The sequence below is a fragment of the Piliocolobus tephrosceles genome, chromosome 11 (genome assembly GCF_002776525.5).
Source record: "Piliocolobus tephrosceles isolate RC106 chromosome 11, ASM277652v3, whole genome shotgun sequence".
In the NCBI taxonomy this organism is placed as follows: Eukaryota; Metazoa; Chordata; class Mammalia; order Primates; family Cercopithecidae; genus Piliocolobus; species Piliocolobus tephrosceles.
The window spans coordinates 102,875,587-102,887,622 of record NC_045444.1 but is presented as its reverse complement, the minus strand read 5'-3'; the positions used below and the strand labels follow the sequence as shown (position 1 = coordinate 102,887,622).

At 44.8% G+C, this 12,036-nt stretch overlaps 1 protein-coding gene across 6 annotated transcripts in view; it reads right to left on the bottom strand.

Annotated features, from left to right (window-relative positions):
* Window positions 1–3,327, bottom strand: part of SMARCAL1 (SWI/SNF related, matrix associated, actin dependent regulator of chromatin, subfamily a like 1) — a 73,924-nt gene extending 70,597 nt beyond the window's left edge. For 5 of the 6 annotated variants that reach the window (XR_002733357.2, XM_023220646.2, XM_023220638.2 and 2 more), the window contains exons 1-3: window positions 3,103–3,327; window positions 1,869–1,905; window positions 326–1,179 (exon numbers count right to left, since the gene is read on the bottom strand). Coding sequence is in view for 5 of the 6 variants with exons in the window: in XM_023220646.2 (XP_023076414.2) it covers window positions 326–1,121 (796 nt within the window). In the remaining variant the exon portion in view is untranslated. Of the gene's footprint in view, window positions 1–325; window positions 1,180–1,868; window positions 1,906–2,924; window positions 2,997–3,102 lie in introns of those variants that run through there. The other variant, XM_023220640.2, reaches the window with a different exon arrangement.
* Between the last annotated feature and the right edge of the window lie 8,709 nt (window positions 3,328–12,036).

Here is a 12,036-nt window from a genome sequence, read left to right as displayed (position 1 = left end):
AATTACATCTACTTATTTAAAAAAAACTGCTGTTCAGCTTAAGTGCTACAATGCATATAAAGCACCTGGCAAAGGAAGGATCTTCTCAATAACATTCAACCATTCTCCAGATGGCCATGTGACAACCATCAAGTTTGGCAGCTGTTTGAGGGAATGACTATTATGAAGGGAAACACAAGCTAAAATTGAAAAAATTTTCACAACTGCATGGACAGAATGTGCCAATGCACTCTCTTAATATTTATGAGAAACTGTTAGATTAAAAGAGACTCCAAAAATAAGGAAAAAAAAAAATCACCAAACACCTGAAGAACAAAGACATTACCATATCTCTTGCTGGGCAGGCTCTTAAACACTGCAATGAGTTCTGCATTGTACCCAATTAACACCTGGAAACGATCGCCATTCCTTATGCACTTTCCCTTCTGAGAGATCACTCCTTTTTCGACTGAGGACCCTGACTTCTTTTGGAGTCTTCCTTCTGTCCCTGAGCTCGAATGGATATAAGAAATGTTCTGCCTCGAGGTGGAGGCTTTTGCTGTCTCGGCCTCTAACTTAGCATCCCTGGGAGGCTGTCCAGAGGAACGAGCTAGTGTCTCTTGGGAACTCTTTGCTTTGGCCAAAGGCTCATGAGTTGGGTGAGCAAAGGGTGTGAACCTGATCTCAGGTGAAGCCTCGGCATGACCTTGACCTAACCCATAACTCAAGAGCTGCTGTTTAGGGACCTCTGGAGGACTTTGTGCCAAGGGAGGAGAGATTCCAGTGACAGCCATTTGACTTCGTGGGCTGTGGCCTGGGCAGGCAGCGGGCATTTCTTCTGGCTTTTTCCATATTCCCTTTGCTTGAAAACTGTGGGAATCATGAGGTCTTTGGTCAGCATTAGATGAGCTACTGAGATTCTGTTGCTTGAAAATTACACCATGGCTCACTGGCTTACAAGACTCCCTTGGGAAATTTTGGGATGGGCCTTGCTTGGCCTGGGATGGGTTGCCAGCAATGGAGGTGCCTGAGCTAGTCCTCTGATGCTGTTCTGCCAATAACTTCTCGGCTCTACGGGCCAGAGCTTTTTGTCGATTCTCTTCAATTTTTTTCCTCTGCTCCTCTGTAAGAGGCAAGGACATTTTCACAGAGAAATGCTTATGCAGGAATGTCAACCTTTAATTGGAAAATTGGCAAAAGCTGTGGAAGAAAGTAAGCAGAATTAAATGAACATTACATGTATTAATTGCCACGCTCCAACCATGATTTTAACAAGCTTTTGTCCCGGAAAATGCATAATGAGCACAACTAAAGGATATATTAAAGTTTCTTTTATAATTGCACACACACTGAAATAGTAGGTAGCATATGATAAAATAAAGATCCTGATCAAAAAGCAAAAAGCAGGCCTGGTGTGGTGGCTCATGCCTGTAATCCCAGCACTTTGGGAAGCTGAGGCAGGCAGATCACTTGAGGTCAGGAGTTTGAGACCAGCCTGGCCAACATGGTGAAACCCTGTCTCTACTAAAAATACAAAATTAGCTAGGCGTGGTGGTGCATGTCTGTAATCCCAGCTACTTGGGAAGCTGAGGCAGGAGAATTGCTTGATTCTGGGAGGCAGAGGTTGCAGTAAGCCAAGATCATGATACCGCACTCCAGCCTGGATGACAAGAGCAAAATTCTCAAAAAAAAAAAAAAAAAAAAAAAAAAGCTAAAAAGGCATTTCAGAGGCAATATTTCTTTCCTTCCCATGGCCCAGCCAAGGTGAGTTATCAGAACCTAACAAAGTTATGCAGTGCAACTTAAATAAATCAGGATAATGAGGAAGGTCACATTTTTAACCAGAAAGCATAATAGATTAGACTGAAATAGACCAACCAACCACATACCATGGCGTGACACTTGCTAAAATAGTCTCTTTCCAACCTAGAAGAAGGAAAAAAAGCATTAGCCTCCCATAGACTGCACACTAAATTCTCCCCTCACATTCACCCCTTTTTATCATTCCTGGCACATCAGTCTGCCTGTGGCTCAGTGCAAGCCACCGCAGCTGGCCTTAGTACCTGATTTCCAAAACACAACACATGGGGCAACTGACTAACTCTCCTGGGAAAATAAGGGGCAGAAAAAAAAAATTATGTGTTCACTGTGCAAATTAAGATGCTACGTAAAGATGTAAACAAAAAAAGAATAAAATTAATCTGTAATCTTACCAGCCATCAATAACCAGAGTTGAAATTAATAATTTAGAGTATATAGTTCGGATTTTTTTTCATCCATAACCATATGGCACATATTTAGGAGACATAAGAATTTATTATAAAGTAGTATCATTTGTAAACATTCCACATTGCATCCTGATTATTTTTTTCCGTGAATTTACCCGGAATATTTATTTTCCTATGAGCTGAGACATTTTTACAATATTTTAGAAGCAGGGGGCAGAACACCAATTTGTCTGGCTTGGTTCAGACTAAATAGCCTGCATCTAATGTAATGCTGTGTAACGGTTAGAATGATGACGTAGGGGTACTCCAGTAGCACTGCTTAGGCCTCTGGGCAGCTATAGGGTTCAAAGGCTTCCTTCCCTGCTGGGGCTCCCTTTGGCCAGAACCCAACCCCTTTCCCCACTCCGCCACCACGAAGTATCTATCCCCAGAGAACTTCCACCTTCTTCCACCATTAGCAGTTAGGAAGGGGTGAGGAGGTTAGGGAAAGGTTTTGGAGGTGCACAGCAGAAGCCCTCACTCTCGCTGGGTAACACACCACTGCCTAAGTTTCCAACCAGGGATCTCCTGCACCTCCAAACTCCCCAGATTCCAGGCCTGGTGAGCTGTCTCCACTAACCAGGGAGATGAGGCCATAAGACCCACTGATCAGCCCCAAACCATAAATCCATCCCGCCACATGAACGCCCCTCTTCCTCTCTAGGCAGGGATCTCTACCTCTCCGGCATCTCGGGGCGCGCCTCACCCGGCCTCAAGGTGAGAGGGCGCCACGCCCCACTCCCACCCCTACGATCTCCACTTGGATTCACCCTTCCCATTAGCCCACTTCCTCCTCCAGGCTAGCATTGGTCTCGTCCGCCTCCGCCGCCTTCCTGCCAGTCTACCATTTTCTCACCCAGGGAGGCCCAGAACGCGAGCTGCATTCGCCCCCGGCCCTGACCCCAGGCGCGACTCCAGAGCCTCCCGAGAGGGGCCAGTCTTCCGAGTGGACGGTTAGGCCCCGGGTATTCAAGCGCTGCGAGTTCACCCGCCTTATCGTAGCGGCCAGGTCTGAAGGACTCGGCCACCGCTGAACTACACTACCCAGCAGGCAATGCGGCCTCAGTTTCGCTTCCAAAAGTAAGACGAGAACGCGAGCGGGGCTGCAGGGTCTTCTGGGACTTGTAGTTCGGGACGGGAGCCTGGCGAGAAACGGGAGCTGCAACGTCATGGGCGGCGAGAAAGTGGTGCACCCTGGAAGTTGTAGTTCTCCAGAGGTTTAGCCAAACGCCAGGTCCTGAAAGCCTGGGACATTGAGGTTCCCAAATCCGGAGTCTCCTGTCTCCAGAGGGCATCCCAGACAGCCATACTAACTTGGCAGCTCTTAATAAAAAGTATCTCCCCAGGGCATCCATTCCTGGTATTGTTATACTTGCAATTTAAGCCCCACCCGCTGCGCCCGCCTGCCGTCGTCGTCATCATTGCGGTCATCAGTCACTGCGTTTAGCATAAATATGAGTCACCTCATTTAACCGCACTACACCCTATGGAACACATTCTTGTCCCCATTTTACAGCGGGGGAAATTGAGACAGCTAGTTGATAATGTTTCTCAAGGCTTTATTAAGCTAGCTTGTGATTCTGATTCCATAGCCCCTCCTCTTGAGAGAAGATGAGTCATGAGACTTGAGTCACTTTACCCCATCCTGAGCACCACATCCTGAGCTATCCTGAGCACCATTGGTGATAAATATAATATTTCTCTATCATCAGTGTGCATATGAATGTTGCTATTGTTCTATTTTCAAACATGGCTTATTTAAAAACAAACATGTCTACTAAAGGATTTGGAAAAAATAGACAAGACATGCTAAGAAAAAGGAAGCACAGCAACGTGTGTAGTTTGATTCTTTTTTTTTTGTTTTTTAAATCCTTACCTATACATGTATGTAAACTCATAAAGGTCTGGGAAGGAAACTTGAAAACTCACCAAACTGTCCGGGAGCAGAGTGGCATGGAATACAGTTTTCAGCTTTTTAATCTCTGTTTTTCAGAATGATTTGAATTTTCTAAAATAATAATGTAGAACTTGTGTGACTTTTGAGGCAATAAATAATCTTCCTTCCTCCTTCCTTCCTTGCTTTTTTTTTTCTTTTTGACAGAGTCTCACTCTGTTGCCCAGACTGAGTGCAGTGGTGTGATCTTGGCTCACTGTAGCCTCTGCCTCCTGGGTTCAAATGATTCTCCTGCCTCAGCCTCCCAAATAGCTGGGATTATGGGTGCGCACCACCATGCCTGGTTAATTTTTGTATTTTTAGTAGAGACAGAGTTTCACCATGTTGGCCAGGCTGGTCTCGAACTCCTGACCTCAAGTGATCCACCTGCCTCGGTCTCCCAAAGTGCTGGGAATACAGGTGTGACCCATTGTGCCTGGCCCATTTTTCTTAAATAACAAAGACATTGCCTGTCTTAGGGGATTTGTGTGAGGTTTAGTAGTAGAAAGTATTCAAATCTCAGCTCTGCCCTTTTTATTGACCTGACATACCTAGTGACTGGGCCTCCAGTTTCTCATCTGTAAAGTAAATGTGGAAAACAATACCACCTTGGTAAATCCCCTTGTTATTAGAATCAAAGCAGGGTATTATGAGGGGAAATGCTTAGTGAACTGTGAAATCCCAGAACAGGTAAGAGAGGGATGTCGTTATTATTTGAGGTAAATCTCTTATATCGTCCATTTCTCTATACCTAGTGCTCATTTCCTACTGTATAGTGTGAACAGAAACTAGTTAATGAACACTTGTCCCTGCCCTTCCTGTCTCCCAACAGAGTCAGTTAATTTGCTAAGAAAGCTGAGTGCTGTGCACTTGACTCATGTCTGTCACCAATTCATATGGCCATCACTTCACTTTCCTGGGCCTCAGTCGTCTCACCTGTAAAATGATATCCTGCTATGACATATGCTAAGAGGGCCTGTGGACCAGCGGATCCTAATCTTAGATCCTAGAATTCTTATAGATTCACAGATCTTACCCCAGAAATTCCAATTCAGTAAGTCTGGATTTGAGTTAGAAGATGTAATTACCTTTCTAGCTCTAACATTCTAAAATTCTAAGAATAGGAAATTAAAATATGCATTTGAGGCCAGGTATAGTGGCTCATGCCTATAATCCCAGCACTTTGGGAGGCCAAAGTGGGCAGGATCACCTGAGGTCCAGAGTTCGAGACTAGCTTAGCCAACATGGTGAAACCCCAACTCTACAAAACCCCATCTAATACAAAAATTAGCCAGGTGTGGTGGTACATGCCTGTAATTCCAGCTACTCGGGAGGCTGAGGCAGGAGAATCTCTTGAACTCCAGAGGCGAAGGTTGCAGTGAGCTGAGATCATGTCATTGCACTTCAGCCTGGGCGACAAGAGTGAAACTCCATCTCAACAACAACAAAAAATGCATTTGGGGGGAATAATCATTTTCAGAAAGTAAACTAATTAGATCCCACTCAATAGTTACATCTTTTGCTTTGTCAATAGCATCGTTTACTGAAGTCTTATTGTATGCAAAGCTTTTTAAAAAACTATATTTCGCTAGTTCTTAAGGTAGATTATAATGAAAATTCATTTAGTAAAAAAAAGTTTAAAGGCCTGGAAGAAAACAGGAAACAAGGAGTGAAAGGAGAGTGGACAGTTGTACCAATCAAGCTCCAATTTGACCTTGAGCTTTTTAGAGGATAAGCAAAAATGTTCAGAAATCATGTAAGACCTTCAACCAAACACAGCACAGCTGAAGCTCCCAAATACTGGTTACCTAAGCACTGAGCAGTGCCAAAATGGTTGGAAGCGTCACCTGGTTGCCTTAGAAACAAGCAAACAAAATGACAATGGAATGAATATGTTGTAAAACTAAATTTTTACAATTAATTATAAAATCCTGAGGGTCTATTTAATAGGTTTTAAAGTTTAATTGGTTTTTCTTTAGTAAAGTGATGATTATCATAAACACCTCTATTGGGCAAAATAAAAAGTTGTTTTTTCTTCCAAAACTTAATCCAATAATGTTTAGTCTGTGAAATCCAAAAAGCTGGCAGACACCACTGTAAGGGAATCCAGAGATGAGTAAGGTCCAGTTTTTCTCCCTCCAAAAGGTTACAGTACTTGGAGAACAGAAGACAAATAACTAGAACAGCCAGATTTAACAAATGTCTCAAATATTTGTCCCAAATATTGTGTGGGGTATACTTACACTAAAAATGGATTTAAACATACCTGAAATTCAAATGTAACTGGGCATACTGTATTTTACTTGACAGCCTCCTATTATCAGTAGCTCAGGACTTAGTTGAGCAGCAAGCAAATATGCATTGATAGATGATTCACGGATATATTGACACATTGCATTTTAAAGCTAGAAGGGGCTTTAGAGACCATCTGGTTTCATAGGTGAGGGAATAGAGCCCAAATCGGCTGCTAGTCCATCTGCTCAGGCTACAAAAAAAAAAAAAAAAAAAAAAAAAAAACCCACCACCATAGACCAGGTGGCTTAAACAACAGAAATTTATCTTCTCACAATTTTGGAGGCTGCAAAGTCCAAAATCGAGGCTGATTTGGTTTCTGGTGAGGACTCTCTTCCTCTCCTCTCTATGTCCTCATGCAGTGGAGAGGGAGAGAGCACAGGCCCCTCTGGTGTCCTTTCTTAGGACGCTGATCCTGTCATATCAGAGCCTCACCCTTAGGACCTCACTGAACCTTCATTCCCTCCTTGCAGGTCTTGTCTCCAAATATGGTCACTGTAGGGGTTAGGGCTTCAGTATATGAATCTTGGGGGGACACAGTTCAGTCCATAGCAGCACCTTTGTGTGTTGTAAAAACATACCCCTTTCTCCCAGGAAAACAGTCTGGCTCCAGAACCCACTGCAAGCAGAGTATTGCCAGCCCCCAGCGGGGTCCCCGGCCAAATGGTAGTCTTGCTGCCACCCCAGAAGAATGCCTCGCTTTTGCCAAAGCTACTTCCCCAGGTGGAAGAAACATCGATTTCCCATCTCTCTTTGGAGTAACCATCCCTCCCCAACTTCATGCAGACTTGGGAGAGTGTTCATCAGAGGGCCTCACCCTCGGGGAAGGCAGTGGATGCAAAACATGAGGGAAAACACCAGACCCCCTTCTTCTGGGAACTTAATCTATAAGGATATGGTACAATAAGAAAAAGACAACTGAGCTGATATAGCCCAGCAGTGGCTTTGAATGGAGTCTGCTCCTTAGTTCCTGTCACCTAGCTTCGAGAGTCACCCTGCCCCTGTTATTCCTGAGCCTTGATTTTGCTATTCTGTGAACTACTTTTAGCCTTCCAGTGAATTCTTTATTTTTATTTTTGGAGTGGGGAGACTCTAATTAACCAAAGTCAGTCTCTGTTGCTTGTGTCCAAAGAACCCCGACTTCTTTTTTTTTTTTTTTTTTTTTTTGTTTTGTTTTCTTCAGGCGGAGTCTTGCTCTGTCACCCAGGCTGGAATGCAGTGGCGCGATCTCAGTTTACTGCAACTTCTGCCTCCTGGATTCAAGCAATTCTCCTACCTCAGCCTCCTGAGTAGCTGGGATTACAGGTGCAAACCACCATACTCAGCTAAATTTTGTACTTTTAGTAGAGACGGGGTGTCACCATGTTGGACAGGCTGGTCTTGAACTCCTGGGCTCAAGTGATCCACCCCCCTCAGCCTCCCAAATTGCTAGGATTACAGGCGTGAGCCACTGTGCCTGGCCAAGAACCCTGACTTCTAACTCTCCAGTCAAAGGAATTTTATCCTCCCTCCCTCCCTTTTCCTTCCTTCTTTTCATCCTTCCCTGAAATATGCTGAACTCTCAATAAGCTGAAAGTTTAGTGTAAAATACAGGTGCAAAAAGGCAACGTTTACAAAAGGATCCAAATAATGTGAATTTGTCATTCTCAGGTTCAACCAAAGTCTCTTAGGATTCCACAACATCATCTCTAGGTTATCTTGGATTCTTGGTCCCTTGAGGACAAGAGTTGCATCTAAGACATAATCTTTCCAGTCTATAACTCTTAATTATCCACCTTGTGTACTCTGGGGTCCTCAAAGTGTAATAGCAGCACTACGAATACGTTTCCAGAGAATCGATCTCATTTTCTTTTCTTAACCCATAAAGTGAGATTTAGAAAGGACCTTAGAGAGCATTAATCTCTCTTTAGAGCTGAAGAAATGGAAGCCCCAAGAAGTTAGCTATGCCTGATGTCATAGACCAGGCAGAGGCCAGGCTGGAATGAGGCACCTCTGTCCCCTAGTAGGGCTCTTTCTAGATACTAATTTAATGCTTGCTCTTGCCTGACAGTGTATGTCTGGGCACCTAAAGCAGCTTCAAGTTCCTCTCTCTGGAGCTTACCTGCTAGTGATGTAAGTACTGGGCTTCCCTCTTCCCTCAGCAAGGATTCCCCAGAGAGCGTCTGACAGCCTTTGGAGAGAGCCTTTTTGACAGCCACCCCTAGGGCATGTCATCGCTCAGGTTAATTACACCTAGACTGCTGTGATGAGATTCAGGAGCAGATGCAAGACTTTGGGTGGAAAAGGAGACTATTCCCCTCTCAAATGCTGCCAGTTGGCAAAGACATTTGCATATCCAAAGCACAGAGGAGTAATGTAAAGGTTTATAAGCCAAGAAATTCACCTTCCTTAGCGGTTGTTCCGTTCTGATGGACTTAATTGCTTGGAGTCTGACAGTTCCGTTTTTCTTCCTCCTCTTATCTGCCTCCCTCTAACCTCCTTCTCCCTCAACTCTAAATGTCTTATGAAGACAGAATCTCCATGTGATTTCTTTACACCATGCATTCCATGGCTTGGTATGAGAGTTCTCCTAGTGTCTTAATTTCTCTAACTGGTCTTGGTGGCTGTGATTACTTCACAAACCTCTCTCTCAAACCCGGCACATTTTTTGCTGGGATGGCTTTGTCCGTCCTTTGCTAAAAGCACCCATCTAGACACCCTGCTCCAGTGTTTTTAGACTTAAGAAATGTTACTTTTTCTATTCCTTCGATATTGCAAATTCTACTTATTATTCATATTCATCCATTCGTTCTTTTTCTTCTTTTTTTTTTTTTAGACAGGGGCTGAGTCTGTCACTCAGGTTGTAGTGCAGTGGTGTTACATTGTCTCACTGCAAACTCTGCCTCCCGGGCTCAGATGATCCGCCCACCTCAGCCTCCCAAGTAATTGGGACTACAGTTGTGCACCAGCATGCCCGGCTACTTTTTGTATTTTTAGTAGAGACGGGCTTTTGCCGTATTGCCCAGGCTGGTCTCGAACTCCTGGCCTCAAGTGATCCACCCGTCCAAGCCTCCCAAAGTGATCCCCCAAAGGGATTACACGTGTGAGCCACCACACCCAGCCCTCATCCATTCATTCTTATTTTCACTTAACAAAAATTCAAGGACCTACTATGGGCCGCACAGTGTGCAGAGGCACCAGGGCTGCAATACTGACGTCACCCTTTGTAAATAAAGCTTACAGTTTAGTTAGGGTGGCAGATCCCCCACACACAAAAGAAACAAATCAGCTAAATGATAAGTGCTGTGAGGGACCTAAACAGAGGGCCCAACTGGACACTTAAGAGGGAACTATATCAGAGTGGTCAGGAAAGGTGTCCCCAGGGGAGACCTGAAGGAGGAGAGGAGGCAGCCATGCGGAGCTCAGAGGGACGTGGGTTCTGAATGAGCTACAAGGGCAAGCAACATTGAGCCCAGGCAAGGAAGAGCTGAGCTGGGCATGTTTAAGAAGTGGAAGCGAGGATGGCTTGGCTGGAGGAGGTGCAAGAGGACAAAAAGCACACAAGATGGGGCTGGGGAGAGAAAGAGGACAGATAACATCCAGGTTCTGCAGTACCACACAAAGACATTGGGAATTTGTTCTGAGAGCAGCAGGAGGCTCCTAATAAGATGCACACCTGAGTGGAGTAACTTGTGTGTCTCAGGAAGGTTCTTGCTTTCTGGGGCAGAAAGCCCCAGAGGAGGGCAGAGTGCGGACAGGAGGACCTCTTACGAAGCCATTGCAGGAGTTTGGGGAAGAGATGATGGTGATGGAAGTGGATGGACAGGTTGGAAAGCTATTTGGAGGTGGCTCCAGCACCATCTCTCTATCTCAGGGAGCCTGAATCTCTGAGTCCAGCACATGCACGTGCAGAACTCCCCTGCTGGCCTCCTGTTGGCCACAATGGACATGAAGTTGGCTTAGAAATGTGAGTTTGGCTAGGCGTGATGGCCTATTCCTGTAATCCCAGCACTTTAGGAGGCTGAGGGGGGCGGATCATTTGAGGTCAGGAATTTGAGACCAGCCTGGCTGACGTGGTAAAACCGCATCTCTATTAAAAATACAAAAAAAAAAAATTTAGCTGAGTATGGTGGCACATGCCTGTAATCCCAGCTACTCAGGAGGCCAAGGCAGGAGAATCGCTTGAACTCAGGAAGTGGAGGTTGCAGTGAGCCAAGATCATGCCACTGCACTCCAGCCTGGGTGACAAAGCGAGACTCCCTCAAAAAAAAAAAAAAGAAAAAAAAAAAGAAAAGAAAAGAAAAGAAAGAAAGAAAGAAAATTGAGGTCATACACTAAACTTTCTTTTTCTTTTTTCTTTTTTCTTTTTTTGAGACATGATCTTGTGCTATCACCCCAGGCTGGAATGCAGTGACATGATCCTAAATCACTGCAACGTTGAACTTCTCAGCTCAAGGGATACTTTCACCTCAGCCTCTTGACTATCTGAAATTACAGGCACATGCCACCAAGCCCGGCTAATTTTTAAGATTATTTTTTGTAGAGGTGGGGTCTCACTATGTTGCCCAGGCTGGTCTTGAACTCCTGAGCTCAAGTGATCCTCCTGCCTTGGCCTCCCAAATTGCTGAGATTTCAGGTGTGAGCCATCACATTGGGTTGGACTTTCTTATGGACCATTTATTCCTGCATATGAGGCAGCTTATTTACAGAGACATAGATTGGAAAAATTATGTTCTTTCATGATTATTAAGGGGGAATGAAGGCAAAGGGAAGCCAAGTAGCTTGTGCAAGGATATAGAGAACACTGGAGCCCAAACTTGATCTCAGGCATCCTAGTTTCTTCTACTTATCCAGCAGGCCACTCTGTAGCTCCAGCAAGTGGAATACCATCAGCCTTTGCTCAGTAGTCTACTCTTACTATAATTGAATCCACCACACTGGAAATTTCGTAAGTGTTCACAGTGCATTTTTGTCTACAGATGTGAAATGTTAAGGTTGGATTAGAAGTCATTGGCTGACTGCAATGTCCCTGAGGACCACAAGGGGGCGAACAGCTAGGCTGCCTGTGTCCCTCTGTCCCGCTGTCTCTCTGTCTCACCTGAACCCTCTGTACTCCTTAATTTTTTTTATTTTTATTTTTATTTTTTATTTTTTGAGACGGAGTCTTGCTTTGTCACCCAGGCTGGAGTGCAGTGGCGTAATCTCGGCTCACTGCAAGCTCCGCCTCCTGAGAGTCTTGCTCTGTCGCCCAGGCTGGAGTCCAGTGGTACAATCTCGGCTCACTGTAATCTCCACCTCCCGATTTCAAACGATTCTCCTGCCTCAGCCTCCCAGGTAGCTGGGATTACAGGCACTCGCCACCATGCCTGGCTAATTTTTGTGTTGTTAGTAGAGACAGAGTTTCACCATGTTGACCAGGCTGGTCTCGAACTGCTGGCCTGAAGTGATCTGCCTGCCTGGGCCTCCGAAAGTGCTGGGATTACAGGCGTGAACCACCACGCCCGGCCTACTCCTTAATTCTACATATGTATACTTTGTCTCTTTGTGACATTCTTTTTCATTTTATTATAATAAGTTACATCTATT